This window comes from Canis aureus, chromosome 25 (assembly GCF_053574225.1).
Source record: "Canis aureus isolate CA01 chromosome 25, VMU_Caureus_v.1.0, whole genome shotgun sequence".
NCBI lineage: Eukaryota > Metazoa > Chordata > Mammalia > Carnivora > Canidae > Canis > Canis aureus.
The window spans coordinates 42,277,788-42,295,108 of NC_135635.1; the positions used below are offsets into that span (position 1 = coordinate 42,277,788).

The window sequence follows — 17,321 nt, forward strand, 5'->3', positions numbered from 1 at the left end:
CCTGGAGGATTTGAATCAGGTCCCCCAAGATGGCTTCCAAGTCTGGTTCTCTGTTCAGACCATCTTTAGTCTTCAGCTGTCTGACAAGCTAACCCTATAAGACAAACATTCCTTGCTCCAGAACCCTGCCTTGGGAGATTTCATGTTTTTCCCCTTCCTCCCAGACTTGCTCCTGTAGTTGGGTCTCTTTCCATATGCTTCAAGCATCCTGTTCTAACTGTTGGGTCTTTTCCTATGCTCTTATCACATCTGGAACATTCTTTTGTCCCCTGCCTTCAGTCTCATTCCACACAAAGACTGAGAACATCCCTAGATGAAGAATCAGGCCCCTGACAGGAAGAAGAGCAGACAGCCTTCTGCTGGGTCTGTATGACCCAAGTCTGGAGAAGTCTGGCCTTGCTGGGAGTGAGCCCAGTGTGCTTCAGGAAGCAAGGACTATAGGAGGAGGACTCACCTTCCTGGGGGCATTCTATGGGATAGGCCCACACAGGTCAGGGTTCTAGCACAGGTTTGTGGGAGATGGGGAGGAGTAGATGCCAGACCCCCGCCCTCAGAGGCATCCCCCTGAGCAAGGCACCCAGCATGTCTCTCCTATCGATGAAATCAGGCTCCATTTACATTTCCAACTTGTGCCCCTGAACTGGAAGCCTCTGAAAAAGGAAAAATCAGACTAATTTGCACTTCCCGGGAGACCAATTATGGAAACACCTACAAGTTAGGAAGGGAAAAATATCAAAGATTCCAAATCAGGAATGCCCTTCATCACACTGCGCAGAACATGCTGGAACGACAGCTGAAATTAGTCTCCCTGCCACACAACGTGCCTTGTTCTGGTACACATGTCAGTAACAGATGTCATGCGAGCCACCAGAAAGATGCTCCCTTTAAAGAGACAGAGGAGACACAGAATCCTGCCCTAGGGCCAGGGCAGTCAAACCCTAGGTTGGGGCTCTGGCCACCACCTGTTAAGGCAGCAATAATAGGGACATAGCAGATCCCTAAACCTTGCCATCACCATCAGAGGGGCCTTCAGGCCTCCTGCTCCCTCATACCGACATGATCTGTACTCCACTCTTGGCTTGTGCATGACATAAATGCTACAATAGGACAGTGTGACTTGGGGCACCCCGCCCACCCCACCTTAGGACCATCTGATTTCTTCAAAGGCGAGTGCTTGAGTCCTGTGGGGTTGTCCTGGCAATGTCAAATGATGGTTTCTGTAGAATGTTGGAGCTCATTTTGTAAATGGCAGGACTGATCAATAGAAGCTAAAGCTCTCTGGAAACCAGGACTCCGAGTCCCGTGCTTCTTCCACTGCCCCACATTGGTTCACAGGCCCCTGCCTTAAAACACAGGCCACAGCCCAAGGCGTTTCTTCCAGAGGTTTCCCCCAACAGAGTACACTCTACCCTTTCTTGGCCACCAGTCTGGTTTCTATCCCATTCCCTATTTCTACAGAGAAATCCCTAGAGTTTTTCTCCACGACAACTTGCAGGCCCTTCCCACTCCCAAATCCCCCTCTGATAACATCTTGAGCCTGTCTTGTCCAGAAGGGTTAATGTCACCCTTCCTGGAGTCCATCAGCCCAACATTGACCCACACCATCCCCCCAAGTGACGGGGACTCCTGATGCCCCGCTGTCATTCAGGAACCAGTTAGGTTACAAGTCGGGGGTCACTGCCATGTGTTTGTTGAATGCTACAGCAGAACTTAAAGATTATGAACATCTGACCTACCCTTCTACACCCTCCATCACACTTCATTTGCAGATGAGGAGGGTGACATAATGTCATCAAGGTCACATGGCTGGTCAGGTGCAGAACTGAGGCTGCAATGTGCAACATGGGGTTGCCAACTTCTGAAATGTTAGAACTGCTTGTGGTCTTAGAAACCAGTTTATTACAGGCTCTCTGGTTATTGTGTGTTGCGTGTTCTGTTGGACTTGGACTCCTTGTGTCTCCTGTCACCATCCTTGTCTCCCCCCCACCCCACTCTGTGGCTTTATCTGTTTTCTGGGCCTCTCTGTTGGAGGTTGCAGAGATAAGTACATTGTGTACCCAGCAGGGGTTGTCGGCAAGCTCACCACAGCACAGCACCCATTTTTCAAGTACTCCCTGGTACAACTTGCTCCCTACAAGACAAGCTCCCTGTCCTCCAGCAAAGTATTTACCTAGTAAGATAGAGCAGGACCATGACCGCAGCCAAGACCCAACTGCCCCAAGCAGCCACACCTGCCCCTCGGCCTGCATGCCTTTCCAGGGGAGGGCTCTTACCTCAGGGGCTTTAGACCTCAGCCTGCTTTCCGATCAGGCCCTGAAAGCATGTTGACCGTGTTTAGCTTTCTCCAGAGTTGTTTTCAGACAGCCAGCAGCTCCTTCAGTCCACCAGAGCACAGACTGGGGAGACCCTTACACTTTTAGCTAAGAACACTCATGCCTAGGTTCAGCCCAGCTAGTCATAATCCGTTTTGTTGGGTGCACTTAGCCTGGACTTTCTAGGTTAATGAGGCCACCAGGTGTCCCTGGGGAACAGGGCACTGCAAAAAAAAAAAAAAATGAGCCTCAGAGCTGGCTCGCAACTTGCTATAGCTGCTGCCTAGAGTGGGCAAGGCATCTGGTCACTGGACTCTGGCTGCTTCATTCTCTCACTGTGGGGGTTGGGAGTCCATACGCACACATCTGTGTGCATGTGCATGAGTGTGTGTGGTTGGGCATGCACATGTGTGCAAATAATCCTCGTGGGTGTCACAGGAACACTGTGAAGATGGAGGGATGGTTAGGAAAACTAGGAATGTCAAGCATTCTACCAATTGGACAAAATCGCTCTTTTTCTCTCCCGGATGCACAAATGTGCTGACCTCTCTGGCCCTCACCAGTGAGGCACAAGGCCTCTAGAGCCCCTGCTGGTCTGACATTCTAGGAGCCCAGGACTCTTCCTCCCCCATTCCTGCCACTCTGGAGCTCCCAGGTGCACTAGGCTTTGCCTGGAGACAATGGCTGGGATGACCTTTCCTATTTACTGCTTCTCTGTTGTCCCTTTTGTCTCTGTCTGGCCTCTGTTGCTGTCCCTTACTGAGCCTTGTACATCATTCAGATAGGCTGTCTTAACTTCTCCCTCCGGGCCTTTTTGCAGGTGGCAACGGATGCCCTCTGGTTCCCAGATTTGATGCCTTGAGGTGGAAAAATTTTTTTAAAGTGTTAAGCATTTGAATATTCTCACATGTTCTCGGAGAAGCTGCATTAAGGTCCTCATCTCTGAGGGCCCCTGTGGGGTACAGAATGCCTGACCTTGTCTCTCTGGTCCAAGACTCTGGGGAGGGTCACGGCCTCAGAGAGATGATTTTGACTGGGCCAGGGGCTAGGCTTTAAGCTCATCTCAAGGGTGAATGTTGCTTTTGACTCTTCCTCCCTTACCCCTTCTCTTCTGACCCTCCCTTGCCCTGCCACCCAGTCCCCTTCCGTATACCCAGTCCCTCCACATACCTTTGCATTGGCTGATGGAAGTCTGAAAGTACGATCTGTCCTCCCAGGGATATTTGAATTTTGTTAGGGGAACTTCGAAAAGGATTTTAGGGAGGATGGAGAAAAAGAAATAGGAGGACAGTTTCTTCTTCCTCCATCTTTTCAGGGAGGGAGTAGATTTGTGAAAAATAACAATTCTCTTTGCCTTGGCATATCTACTTCTACATATGTGATCTCATTTGAACCCTATTATAGAATCCCTAAAGAGGGTGTGGATTACATTGCAGTGAGGTTCTGCAGGTTCAGAGAGATTAAGTGATTTGACCCACACCCTCCAGCTCCACCATGGCAGAGACAGGACCAGGACTCGGGTTCCGAGCATCCTTGTCCAATTCCCCACAGCCCCTCCCGGGGGGAGCTACCCAGGGAGGATTGCCGCCCCTGGCCTCACTTGCTTCCAGACATGTCGGGGGATTGTTTACTGATCTGGACGTGATAGGCTCATTCTATCTTGTAGGCATCGATTATCAGGTGAAGATGGTACGTGTGGATGACTCATATGTGGCGCTGCAGCTATGGGACACAGCAGGTCAGGAGAGGTGAGGAGCATCCCTGGCCAAACCCTGCCTCCTCCACCTGCCATCCAGAGGGCTGCGGGGGGAAGCCATGCACCCCCTGATGTGTGACCCTCTGTGGCAGGTACCGCTGCATCACCCAGCAGTTCTTCAGGAAGGCAGATGGCGTCATCGTCATGTATGATGTCACAGCCAGACAGTCATTCCTATCCATCCGGCAGTGGCTGAGCAGCGTGGAGGTGAGCACTTGTGCCAACTCTTGCCTCCCCCTTGTCCCTGCCTGTGTTCTGCCCCCACTCAGCTCTTCCAAAACCTGATTCGGAACCCGCCTTCTATGGGAACAAGGAACAAACCGATTTCTGCTTTCATAGGGCCAACTCCAGCCCAGCCCTGGATCCTGGGTATGAACAAAACTGACACAGTCCCTGCCCTCATGGAGGAGGGCACCTGAAAGACCTAGATTATACCAATAACTGTATTGTAATCGCCATAAGTGCCATGAGTGAATAGGATAAGACTGGGAGGGGCGGGGCGCCTGAGTGGCTCAGTGGTTGAGCGTCTGCCTTCGGCTCAGAGCATGATCCTGGGATCCAGGATCAAGTCCCACATCAGGCTCCTTGCAAGGAGCCTGCTTCTCCCTCTGCCTGTGTCTCTGCCTCTCTCCGTGTGTCTTTCATGAATAAATAAATAAAATCTTAAAAAAAAAAAAAAAGATAGGACTGGGGGAGGGACTCAGGATGGAGTGTCAAGGAATTTTCCCCAAGAAACCAGTATTTTAGCTGAGTCCCACCGGCCTTCTTTCCCCCCTTTTTGCCCTCTGTGCCGTTCCAGCTCCAGTGGACCCAGCTGTGCCCAGCCCAGGAGCGGCACCACACAGGGTCTTGGGGCCTCTGCCATGACCCTTCACAGGAGGGGAGGTTGATCTACAATGCGAGGGCCCCCCTGCTCACCCCAGAGGCATGCTGGCCAGGGCTCACCAGGCAACAGGCCTCTTCTCTGAATTCTGGATTATCTGTTAAGACTACTTTCTTGATTTATATTTGTAATAAGCTGCTTCAATTTGTAAGTCTTTTTTAACCCTCTGATGATGTCTACCCCTCAGATGCAGCCTTCTCAAGGCCACGGTCAGGGTGGACAAGCCACGTATTTATTTTACAGGGTCTCAGAAGAGTCTTCAACAAAATGCTCACGTGGGATTCCCCGCTCCTGCTACCTGCAGGATCCATGTGTTACTCATTTATTTGTCTAAAGCCCTGCCAGGCACTGTTCTAGGGTCTGGGAATTAGAGCAGCAGATAAGACACAAGGTACCTGTCCTCATGGAGCTTACATTCAACCCTCTGCTCCAGCCCTAGGACCTGGCAACCCCCCACCCTCCTCCCCACACAGTAGCACTGCTGTGAAGGACCCTGTGCCAGCCCGCTCCTGCTGCTCTCCAGCCCCCTGAGAGCTGACACCGTGTCTTGGTCACTGTGCAACTGGCGCTTGGCACGGGTCCCACAGAACTCGTGCTCCACAGATGTGGGAGGCGTGAACGGAGACTGTTTCATCGTGCGGGCAGAACACTGAAGTTGTTCATTTCTTCATCCTTTTGGCCCTAAGATCTGTGATTCCTCCCACCAAAATCTGTTTCTCTTATGGTTTAGATTGGCTGGGCCACTCCTTTCTCTGCTGCTAATCCACACCCCTCTCATTTCCAGGAAAAATAAGGAACAAGAGTGGAAACCAGATTCAAAGGTTTCTCTGAAATTTGCTTCATACAAATCATTTCTCAAAATGATTGTACTTGAGAACCTTACAGTAGAGAAAATGTAAGTTTTGAAATGTAGTGAATGGCTCTACATCGAGCTAATAGTGGAAAAATGGGATGGGTATCTGGAAGTGACTCTCATTTAAACTTTGGAATTTATGACATGATTTTTTTTTTTTTTTTTGATAATGCTGCAAATTTCTCTTCCTCACAGAAATTAAGCACCAGGAGAGACTTCAGAGGTTATCTGATCTGGTGGTTCTCAGATTTGTTTCCTTAGAGCCCTGGAAATGTAACTATGTCCTCCGGGAACTGAGGAGGGCAGGAAAGGGCCTAGGGTTGCAAATCTGGGTCCCTCATCTCTCAGGTCAGTCAGAGCTACTTGGCTTCATTCAGTTTTCATTATTGGAAGTCTAGGCACAATTTTTTTAAAAAAGATTTTATTTATTTACTTCTTGAGAGACACAGAGAGAGAGAGGCAGAGACACAGGCAGAGGGAGAAGCAGGGTCCCTGCAGGGTCCAATGCAGAACTCGATCCCGGGACTCCAGGATCACGCCCTGGGCCAAAGGCAGACCCTCAACCGCTGAGCCATCCAGGCGTCCCTGGGCACAATTTTGTTAGACAAGCAGGTTTCCCTTAGAAAATCACTGATCTAAAGCAACATTTCATTCTCAAAGGAAGAAATGGAGGCCATGACTTCTGCACCACCCATTCTTTTCCCAGCTATGGACATTTCATTGTCCCTTGATAGGGACAACTGCAGGCAGAGGCAGTTCTAAAGGCAGTAGTCTGGGATTAATAGGGATGGATAGAGGCAAACTTGCAGAACCGTGCTCTCTGTCATCAGTAGGAACTGTAGTTTCTGAGGCCCCTATTTTGCATTAAGAGCCTGGGATCTAGTCGGAGAGGTGGAATATCAGGTCGAATTTGGTGGTGGCAGTGAGGCGAAGAGATATCAGAGGGCCAACTTTGCAGCTGGAAGCACCAGTTTGGTCATTTTCCGGAAAACCAGGCCAAGCATCCGATGACTGGCGTGTTCCCAAGTGGGGTAGGGCTGAAAAGCATCGTCAGCACGTACCCAGCAAGAGTCCTCAGGGAAGCCCTGTTGCATCAATGGCCCGGGAAACCACACTAAAATGCACTTTGCTCAGAATTCTCTGGGTGCAGATGGGGCTTTTCTGTATAATTTGGAGTTTGGATTTTCCTTCTTGAGACTATCAGCAGAAGATACAGGTAAAACTCTAAATGGCGATTCCAAACCTGAATAATCAGGATCACCTATGATGCTTTCAAACAAAACAGATGTTAGGCTTTCTTTCCCAAATAGAACGATTCAGAGCCCAGAAATACAATTTAAAAAAAAAGAAAAAAGGCAGTAGACTGATTCTCTGCTGCCCTGATTCCAAGCCCAAAGAGTGCGTCTCAAAGTTTAATATGCAGAGGAATCTCCTGGGGACCTTGTGAAAATATGGAATGTGACTCCGCAGGTTCAGAATCTTAGATAGGCCCCAAGATTCTACATTTCTAACAAGTTCTCAGGCAAGGCCAATGCAGCCAGGCTGGGGACCACCCTTTGAGAAGCAAGGTTCTGAATCACTTTCAAAGATGTCTGTGTTCCTTCAACTAGAATCTACTGAGCATCACCCACCTGTCTAGCACTGGTGAGGCACTCTGGGGGACTTGGTACCGGGGCCCAGCCCTGTGGCCCAGGGTTTCAAGAACAAGTGCTGGGGGCAGTTGTGTGAACATGTGATCAAGCGTCAGATGGTGGAGTGTGTGTCAAAGGTGTGGAACAGTGGGATCATGAATGCAATTATTCTCAAGATTCTTGAAAAGCTAAAGTCATTCTGCCTTGGCAACCAGCAATCAGAGGTGTCAGGTGACAGATTAAAACCTGACACCTAATTTGATCGGAGGGGATTGAAAATAATAAGTACTTTATATTTGTGGAGCACCTTATTTTTCCATAGAGCTCCAAGCACTTTGCCAACTCCCTCGCCTGGAGAAGGGAGGGTGGAGGGGGAGCTTTAATAACAGGCTTCAGGTTCTGAAGCCTTATTATTAAGTGAATGCTGGCCAGCTGTTCGCAGCGCCCCTTCCTCCTGCAACCTGAAAAGCAGTGTAAGAAGAAAGGGCTTAAATTGCCACAGATTATACGTGGCAAAGACTCACTCTTGGAAGAGGTTGTGTGGGGTGGGAACAGATGTTTGGGGGGTGGGGTGGGGTGTGGAGTACCCTATAAAGGAAGTACTTACTATCCCAGCTCAGCACTTCCAGGCCACAAAACTGGCCGATCACCCAATGACAGTGGAGCAGAAGCTCTAAAGGGTTCTGGCCCCCACATTCTTACAGGAGGCATTTGATCCTCTGGGCACGGGTGGCTCCAGGATAGAGCTGGAGTATGCACGGATGAGAGGACCATAACAGATCCTTCCAGCCCCAGCGGAACTAAGCTCCTTTGGCACAAGAGACCTAACACCTGCTCTGCTTTATGAGGTGGGAGAGCCTGGTCCCCATGGCTGTCCTCCTACATTTTCCTCTCCTGGGCAGCTCTACCTTGCCCACAGGCCTTCCACAGAAGAGGACCAGGCACATCCTGTGCTGATTCTCCTGCCATTTGCATTTCCTATGTACCATATAGCACATCAAAGCAAGTAACCATTCCTGCGAACTCACTATTTCCAACCCTCCCCCACCTCCTTCTCATCTCTGCTTGGGAGGACTGGTTTAGCCAATCTAATCCAGAGAAGAAACTGGTTGTTGGGCTCTAAGGGTCCCATGTTTAGACCATGGGACAAATTGGATGCCTGGAGACTTTGGGGCCTGTATCAGTTAGGGAAAATAGGATTTGGTACAAACCTGAAAGGGCTGGTATTTTTCTCAAATCCAGTTTGTTGGTCCCTGATGTCTGTGGTCCTGGCGTGTTGAACTTCTTGTTTCCATCTTTTGTCACTCTGATAGCCCTGTATTCTTAGGCCTATAAGTCAAGGAGGTGGAAAATGACTGGAGTCATTAAGCCAACAGGAGCAGTGTCTCCAAGCTGGGAAAGAACTTGAAGATTAATCTAATGCAGTCTCTGGTTTTATGGATGAAAAGTCCTGTGATCCAGAGAGAGGAAGTGACTTGTCCAAAAGTACCCACAGCTTGCCAGACGCCCAGCCAGAACTAGAATCTAGGGCTTTGCCACTGCATTATGCTGCATTATGCATTATGTGACAAGAGCATCACATGGTCCATGGTTGAAATCTGCTTCTGAAAAATAGGTGTTCATTTCTTTTCAGTCCTTGCCGCTTCCACCTCACAGCAGAACAGTTCTATAGCTCGAAGGGGCCAGGCCCACTTTGCTCTCCTTTCGTGGACCACTAGCTAATTCTCATTCTGTGATCTTTGCACAGCACAGAGCAAAAAATAGCAGTTTGATTTTTTTCCCCCATGTTCCAAGTTGAGCTTGAAGTGCTGGCAGTTTAAAACGAACTACACAAATAAATCTTGTTTTGACTCATAGTCCAGGGGGTGGATAAATATGGAAACCCCCAAGATATAATTTTGCAGTCATTTTTTTCTTAGCATAACTACATGCTTTAATGTGCTGAGAAATTTTTTTGTTCTGGCTCCAGAGAAATAGCAGCACTATCCTGGCTAAGTGCTTTTTCTTGCCTCCCAGCAAATGCATATTAACACACACACACACACACACAGTCACACTCACACATACTACAGCCAACCAAACCCAACAGCTGCACGTTCTGAGCTGAATGTCAGTCCTCTGCTCCAGGTTGACAGCTCGTGTTATTTAAAGTCAGAGGTGGGTAATCTTTTGAATTTCAACACGTCTGTCTTCCAACAAGCACGAGTTCAAAGAAAGGCAACTGAAATGGTTGGAGGAATGGAGAGGCTTCTATGTCAGAGTATCAGAGGATAGGAAGCAGCTGTATAGGTCCATCTCACAGCTCACAGAAGAGAGTCTGTGAAGAGGAATGATTTGGACAGGTCCCACACAGACAGGTTGGGTTGTGTGCCCTTCTAAAGAGCTCTGCTTCCTTCTCTCTGACCTGTCATGCCTACAGAGTTCTCCTGGCATCTATAGAAATGTCAGCAGAGGTGGGGTAGACTTTAGACTCGTTTCCCAAAAGAGATGCACTTTAAACTTTCAAAAGGGAGTGTTGTGTCAGTCAGTGGGTACTGATGAACCTCTTTGTGCCAAGCTGTATACAGGCTGAACAACTAGGCGGGTACGTGAAAAATGTAAGGTTTGGGCAGATAGCCGAAGACTTGAGGTTCAGGTCAGAGAGGACCATGAGACACCTACCCCGGCCCCAACCCTCCCTGTGGCCCTGTGTCAGAGCCCAGTGTTGGGCCAGGGTGATGATGACTGACTGCCTATGATGGCCAGCATACTCTTCTGGCCTTATGCTGGTGCTCACTTATTTTTGCCACATCTTTGGGGATAGACCTAATTCTTTATCAGCAGCAATCCAAGGCCCACAGAAGGGAAGCCAGCTGTCCCGAGTATTTGCATAAGAGAGGAACAATGCAAAGGACAGAAGCCACAGCTGGGGGGTGGCAGGGTAGGGGGAGGCCTTGGCTTTTTTCTGCTCCTTCTAAGATGTTTTATTTTTATATCCAGGAATTGCTTTAAAAAAGAAGGCTGCCCCCCCTCCAACCCTGCCACACCCCCAACCGCCTTTCCCTCAGAGGCAGCATTGCTATCTGTGGTGCACTGGGCTCAGATGCTGGGCATGTGACTCTTCCCTACCTGATCCTATTCGGTCATTCAGTACCCACCATTCCCTTTGCAAGTGAGGAGGCTGAAGCCATCACCCATTCCAACCTACCTGAATCCAGGTTCGAATTCTGCCTTCGGATTTCAAGTCTGATGCTCATATTTTCAGAGTTTCCATGTCAAGAAATCCCACAAGGCTTAGTCATCCCTCACACATAAATCTACAAATATCTCTCATGTGCTCCACACAGCAAGCCTTCTGGCCCATTTCCTTGCTTTCTCCTCTTTTTTTCCTTTTCTGTGAAAAAGTCTTCGCACAAGTTTCTGTGGCACAACACAGTCAGAAAATGGGGGTATTCCCATTACTCAATGCTCTGGTAATAGGGAGCCACAGCATGGTCTCTATGCCATAAGTAGTTTCTCATTTGCAAATAATTGGAAAGGGTGCAATCAACTTAGCACATCAACTACAGTGCACATAATTTGATCTATTTGTGATGGATCAGAAGATGCATTACCAACATGAATTACATCTGACCATGAATAGATGGAAATACCAATTTGAGAGAATTCTAGTTAATAAGATACTAAGTAGCAGAGAATTGACTGGAAACCAGAATGTAGAGAAAAACATTGGAGAATCATGGACCGTAGACTAAAGGCTCCTCATAACGCAGCGACTTTGTTATCAAATATTCTTTCGGATTCTCTGAGGCTTAATGTTCTCGTTGAGTAAATGAGAATTTTTTTTCACTACCAAACTGCAATAAAGTGAATGTATAGATTAAGGAGCCATGGAGGCTTGATTTCAAAGATAATTGCACTCAAACTTAAAATATGTGCATCTATGGGATGGACTTGGGATATTGATATGAAGTGGTTAGATAAAGTGGCTGAACTCTTGGCAAAACTGGAAGGGCTTGTTAGCTTCTATCATCCCCCAACCCTCTCTCGTTAGTAAAACATTTTAGCTAAAATGAATAACTATTGTTTACCAAATTATTATTAAAAGACCCTAATTAAATATCTCACTAAGTAAAAATAACAACCTGCTCGAATGTGAATATTACCATATATACTCACTTAATAGCTGCGTGCTGTGGGCTCTTTGTTTGCCATCCCAAGAGGCACAGAAAGTACACACATTACACAAGGGAGGACACCCCGGGATGCCGAGACTGGGGTGTGGGCTGGTGGCTGATATGCCACAGTCATCAGAGGAGTGAAGAAAGCTGACCCCTTGAATACCTGTTACTTGTGGTCACAGAGCTCTTTCCCCTGTGGGGCTTTAGTCAGAGCCAGAGCAAGCAGAGACAGGGTGCTGCGCACCCCACGGGGTGACCTCCAATTACGCACACAACAGTTGTATACTGGGCACTAGGGACCCAATACCAGGTATGAGACTTGGACCTAACCATCTGGAAGCTTCTGTGCTCAATATGAGGCCTCTGGAGATGCCACGTCTAATCAAAGTGGCCCTTAGACCTGCTCCAAACCACATTACATGAATTCCTTTTGTTCATTCTGGTTCATTTAGACTAAGTCCGGTCACTTAGGAATGCTTTCAGGGATGCTAATAAGCATTGTTAAAGGACACCTAGTTTATCAGTCTCTACTGTCCCCTCATCCCGTTGCCCTCAGCATACCTGAGGGGGCCTGCATGTCCCAGCCAGCAAGGATGAGTGGTGAAGGAGGGAGAAGTCACTGCAAGCCGAATCTGGGAGGTACCCAGAGGCAGATTTGAGGCACCCTGCAGAAGCCTCGTAAACTGACACCCTCAGAGAACATGACTCTCCCTCTTAGCTTTTGTGATGACTGGATTATCGCCTGGCCTGTTGTGGCAGCAGGGGTGTTGCAAGCCAGATTGCATCTTTCCTGCCAGCATTTTAAGCCTGCCCTTCTGGGGTTTCTTTATGGATGCTTCTCTCAGTTGGGGTATTATCTGTTCGGCAGGAAGCTGTGGGAGACTACATTCCTGTTCTTCTGCTGGGCAATAAAGTTGACAATGAGAAAGAGCGGGAAGTTCCCCGAGGCCTTGGAGAACAACTTTCCAAGGTAAAGAACAAATGTTTCCATCTCTCTGGTTGGGGTGGGACCCCAAGGGCCGTGAGGCCTGTGCTCAAGAGCCTTGGTGGGAGCCTTCTCTGGAAGCCCCCTGGAGAAGGAAGCAAGTGGGCACGACGGATGTCCTGGCATCATAGGAATGGCCCAACTCCTGTGTAGGTGGAACTTTTTGTAGAAAGTCCCACATCGCGAGACAGAGGTGGCAGGGGATGATGAAGATATAGGGAAACTCTTTTCCTTGGAATTCAGAATGATAAATTCTTAGGTAGTAAGAGGTTACTTATTTAAATCCCCTATCAGATACTTGGATCCCTTCATCTGTGTTTCCACTTGATCACCTCCAGGGATGAAATACTATCTGAAGGCAGCTGATTCTTCTTTGAATAGCTCTGTCAAGAATTTATCCATTCTATCAAGATTGAGCCTGCAGGCTCAATGAGCCTGTGAACTTGAGATAAATTTAAACTCAGAGCATGCACTCAAAAACTTACTGTTAAAAGAAGCATTAGGCCTCTGGCCCAAACTGGGGAACAGTACGGCCTGACTAAGGCAGCAAGATTGTGCTGGCTTCTGGGCTCTTTCTACTGCCTCCAAGTGGTTTTCAGGAAACTGTATGTCTGGAAAGATGGGGGTGCTTTCCAGCCCCAGGATTCCATATTTCTTAGTGTGCTCGCTCTAAACAGGGACTCGCGGCCCCTGAGGCTGGGAAGACCGGCACAGATGGTAAAGGTCAAGGAAAAAAAGAAGAAGAAGGGTCTGGCAGATGTTCCCATGCAGAGTGATGAGGTAACTGCCTGTCGCAGTCCCTTAGCCACAATACTGAAATTTGGAAGGACTCTGCCAACAGAAAGGTTTCTCATGTTTCATCTGGCAGAAAAATCTGACCAGAACTGACATGAAGCATTTATGGTCTTTGTTTACCCTGTTTGAGTGAATTTTCAAATGTTTCACTGAAGAAATATTACTATGTTTGATTATAGGGTGCTATCCCAGACCCTCTGAGGGTAATATAATATATGGTATATGCATCTGTTATTTCTCTGAGACTCAGTCTCTGGATCCAAGGATTTTGATTCATGAACTGCAGACCTGTATTTTTATCATCCCATTTTTTCTTTTTGTCTTTTCTTGGTCAGTTAAAAACAAGCAAGCAAACAAACAAAAACAAGGCTCAGAGAAGTTTTGATTGATTCAGTTTATCACATAGGTCCTCAGTGATGGGATCAGGAAGGAAAGCCGGAAGACGAATTCTGTCTTCTAATTCTAGATCCTGTGTGCTCCCCACCCCTACCCCCCTACCATGGAGCCTTTATTCTTCCATAGACTGACCCAGAGTCAGGCTCCCACAGAAGTGTGGACAGGGGCTGGGTGAAGAGGACCAGAGGATAGAGTGGGCCCCTGGGGCATGAATCAGGAAAGCAGAACTGGGAGCCAGTGTCTGTAGAGTCTCCAGATATGCAAACCTCAGAGGAAATGTCCACATTCAGCTGCCTGCATCCCCTCAGGGCATCAGCCCCCAGCTCTCCATGCTCCATGCTCCATGCGTTAGCACTGTCCTAAGGAAGCAGGAAATCTATTGACAGGAGCTATAAATGGATATAATGATGACCCTTGGCCAAGAGCCCCTACGATGCCTACTGAAGTGTTGGCCAATTGTCCTTTGGCACCAACCCTGGCCTCGGCAGCAGGAATATTAATTAACTGGTGTGAAGGAGAATTTCTACTGGAGCGCCTTAGTGACATCTGCCCCAGGGTTCATAGAATGCCAGTGTCCTGGGAAGAGCATGTTGCTGGGAGTCCTGCCATGAACTAAGTCATTGAATGAACAGAACTGCCACCATTTATACCATGTGCTTGGTTTCCCTGCTTGTGCAGTGGGAAGAATGTGGCCCATCCCAGCCTTTGTATCTGCCTGCATCACAGGCTGCAGTGAAAAGGAAATGAACATATACATACCTGAGAGCAATCTGGGAAAGCATAAAGCACTAAGGCAGCATACTGTTTGGGGTTTTACAATTGTTAAAACTCATCTGGGAGAGTTCTGTAACCACAGAACTTACATTAGACAGGGAGCCTGAGGAGAGGGAAATCAACCTTCTCTGGTAGGACCAGGAAGGGGAGAGGAATGAAAGGGGTCTCCAAGAGAAAATGAGGGATGTGGGTAGACGCCCACGAGGTGTTCTCCTCCCACCTCCCATGGTTCTGATCAGTACCCCCAGGACTCTCTTTCTCTCTCCTCTGTCTTATAATTCCAGGAGAACAATCTGATCTTCTATGAATGCAGTGCCTATTCCGGTCACAACACCAAAGAGTCTCTGCTCCATCTAGCCAGGTAAAGAGGCGCATCCCAGCAATCAAGGTCTGGGGGGAAGCATGGCATTCACTTCTATGTGGATGATACTCCCTCTGTCTGAACCTTCTGGGTAAAGGGGCTGGAGGCTGAGGCCTTTGTGTGGGATTCAGGGACAAGCCTTCTGCAATACAATAAGGACAAAAAAGAAAGCCTCCCTACCTCTCACCCCCACTGCAGTCTTCTTCTTCTGAGTCTGAAAAGCTGCCTTTTTCCCAGGGATCTTCTTTTTAAATGCAAATGCTCTGGGAAAGGTCATATCATAGGTCCCTGAACAGTGGCTAATATTTTAGCAGGAATTAGTTGGCAGCCAGCTAGAAACAACAGTTATAATATGGGCTTCAGGGGAGGGGGTGGAGAAGCCAAGGAGAGGAGGGGCTCTTTGGGAGGACTAGAGGCACCCAAGGTGACAATGCTCAAAGGGTTAGTTCCTCCAAAAGACTATTTTCATAAGTCTCCAACCTATACCAAAATTTAAAAGATAAAAACAAAACCATACAGGGTCCTATTTTCAATACTTGGACAATCACTCATTTATTCATTTATTTATAGGCATTCATTTCATTCCGTCTATCCACCCACCCATCCAGCCATCCACTCACCTATCATCCATCCATCCATCCATCCATCCATCCATCCATCCATCCATCCAACCATTCACCTATTCCTCCAATCTCTCCACCCATCCATCCGCTCACCCACCCATTTATCTATTCATACATGTACCCATCAACTCAACTATCCATCTGTCCAAAACAACTTTTTCTATACATTGGAGAGGTTGTGGACTTATGGAAGACCATGGGGAAAGCTGTAGGCTTTTCTCTGCCACTAATTCCCTGGGGCAAGTCACTCTATCTCTCTAAGCTTTGCCCCTAACATAGGAACATCAATCATATCATCCCTGCGGACTCAGGCTCTTATAAATATCAAAAGAGACGGTTAAGGTGAAAGCACGTTGAGAGTATAAAGCAGGGATAAGATACCACTATTTTTAATCCTTTACCTCCTACATTTAATCATGAACTTTGGCAACATGGAGAAGACCTTCTATAGCGTATATAACCAAAAAGTATATTTTCTGAGTCCCTACTGTGTGCCAGGTACTATGATAGGCTACAGAGACACAGAGACAAAATATACAGTCTCTGCCTTCAAGCAACTTTCTTGCCTGAGGGAGCCAACCAGGGAAGCAGTACATTCTGACATGGGATGATGGTATTATAACAGGGGAATGGTCAGAATGCTGGCAGGGATACTTACACCACCTGGAGAATCAGGGGAGGCTTCTTGAAAGAGGTGTCATGAAGGATCCATATTGACTAAACTTTGTCTTTACAAATTATGGTTATGTACCTATACTTCCGAGGGGGAGACTTTAAATACTCTGATGCCCTAGTGAGACTGAGTTCCCTCCTTATCATGCAGATGGCTTGTAACCCAAGGATCTAGCAGCTCTCCACTACTGACACTGTACCTTCCCCTCTTCCAGGATCCTCAAGAAACAGGAAGATACAGCAAGGGAGGACACAATACAGGCTGACCGCCCTGCCAAAAAGAAGTCTTGCTGTGGCTGATGAGAGTCCTCCTAGGACTGCTCCATGCAGGTCTGAGGTCATAGACTTAGCCTGAATCCTGCACATGGGCTCCTGCTTGAATGTTTCCACCACAGCCTGCTTAAGCCTTTGTCTTTGTCAGTGACTTGCCTCCACTGCCAGGAAGGGGAGAACATCCAGGCAGGAAAGCTGCTCTTGCAGCATTCTGGAGTCTTCTATCTCTAGACCCAGATCTCTCTCTAGACCCAGGCACCCATCCCACCACCACCTCCTGCCACACACACCCCCAGCTTGGTTTTGTGGGGAAAAGAAACAGATGGGCTTTTCCAGAAAAATCACCACATGCCTTCTCCACCTCCCTTCTGCTCCCCTTGCCCTTAGGAGCTGCAGCACTGTGGTTGCTGCGGTAACTGCACAGGGCAGACTTGCTGCTTCTTGTAGGCCAAAGATATAGCACTCTGGCAGGGCCAGGGTGGTTGGGCTTCCTTTGGCTCCTGTTCTCTGGATATCAATGGGATGCTCTTGGCATATGCTTCATGGACCTTGAGATGCCCACATGGTGTTGAGAAAAGTAAGCCAGGGCATCCATATTCTATTGCACATCCCACCCCCAGCACATCCCACCTTGCCAGGCTTCAGAACCCAGGCTCTCAGCAGCCACCATGCCTCCTGTATTCATTCCTTCGTAGTCTCTGAAATGTGCCTTACAAGAAATCCACACCCTTTCCTCTGAACCACCCACCCATGACCCTGACTCCAGGGTGGACTGTGGGTGATAAATGTGTGCCTGGGGTTAGGGAGTGGGCTTACTTCCTACTTAACTTTGATTGAGGGATGAAAA

The 17,321-nt window shown here is 48.1% G+C and overlaps 1 protein-coding gene across 5 annotated transcripts in view; it reads left to right on the forward strand.

The window, feature by feature from the left end:
* Nucleotides 1-17,321, forward strand: part of CRACR2A (calcium release activated channel regulator 2A) — a 138,570-nt gene that overhangs the window by 111,054 nt on the left and 10,195 nt on the right. For 4 of the 5 annotated variants that reach the window (XM_077871414.1, XM_077871412.1, XM_077871413.1 and 1 more), the window contains 5 exons: nucleotides 3,979-4,060; nucleotides 4,161-4,275; nucleotides 12,464-12,565; nucleotides 14,830-14,906; nucleotides 16,417-16,531. In XM_077871414.1, coding sequence (XP_077727540.1) covers nucleotides 3,979-4,060; nucleotides 4,161-4,275; nucleotides 12,464-12,565; nucleotides 14,830-14,906; nucleotides 16,417-16,501 — 461 coding nt within the window. In that variant the 3' untranslated portion in view covers nucleotides 16,502-16,531. Of the gene's footprint in view, nucleotides 1-3,978; nucleotides 4,061-4,160; nucleotides 4,276-12,463; nucleotides 12,566-13,257; nucleotides 13,361-14,829; nucleotides 14,907-16,416; nucleotides 16,532-17,321 lie in introns of those variants that run through there. The other variant, XR_013364428.1, reaches the window with a different exon arrangement.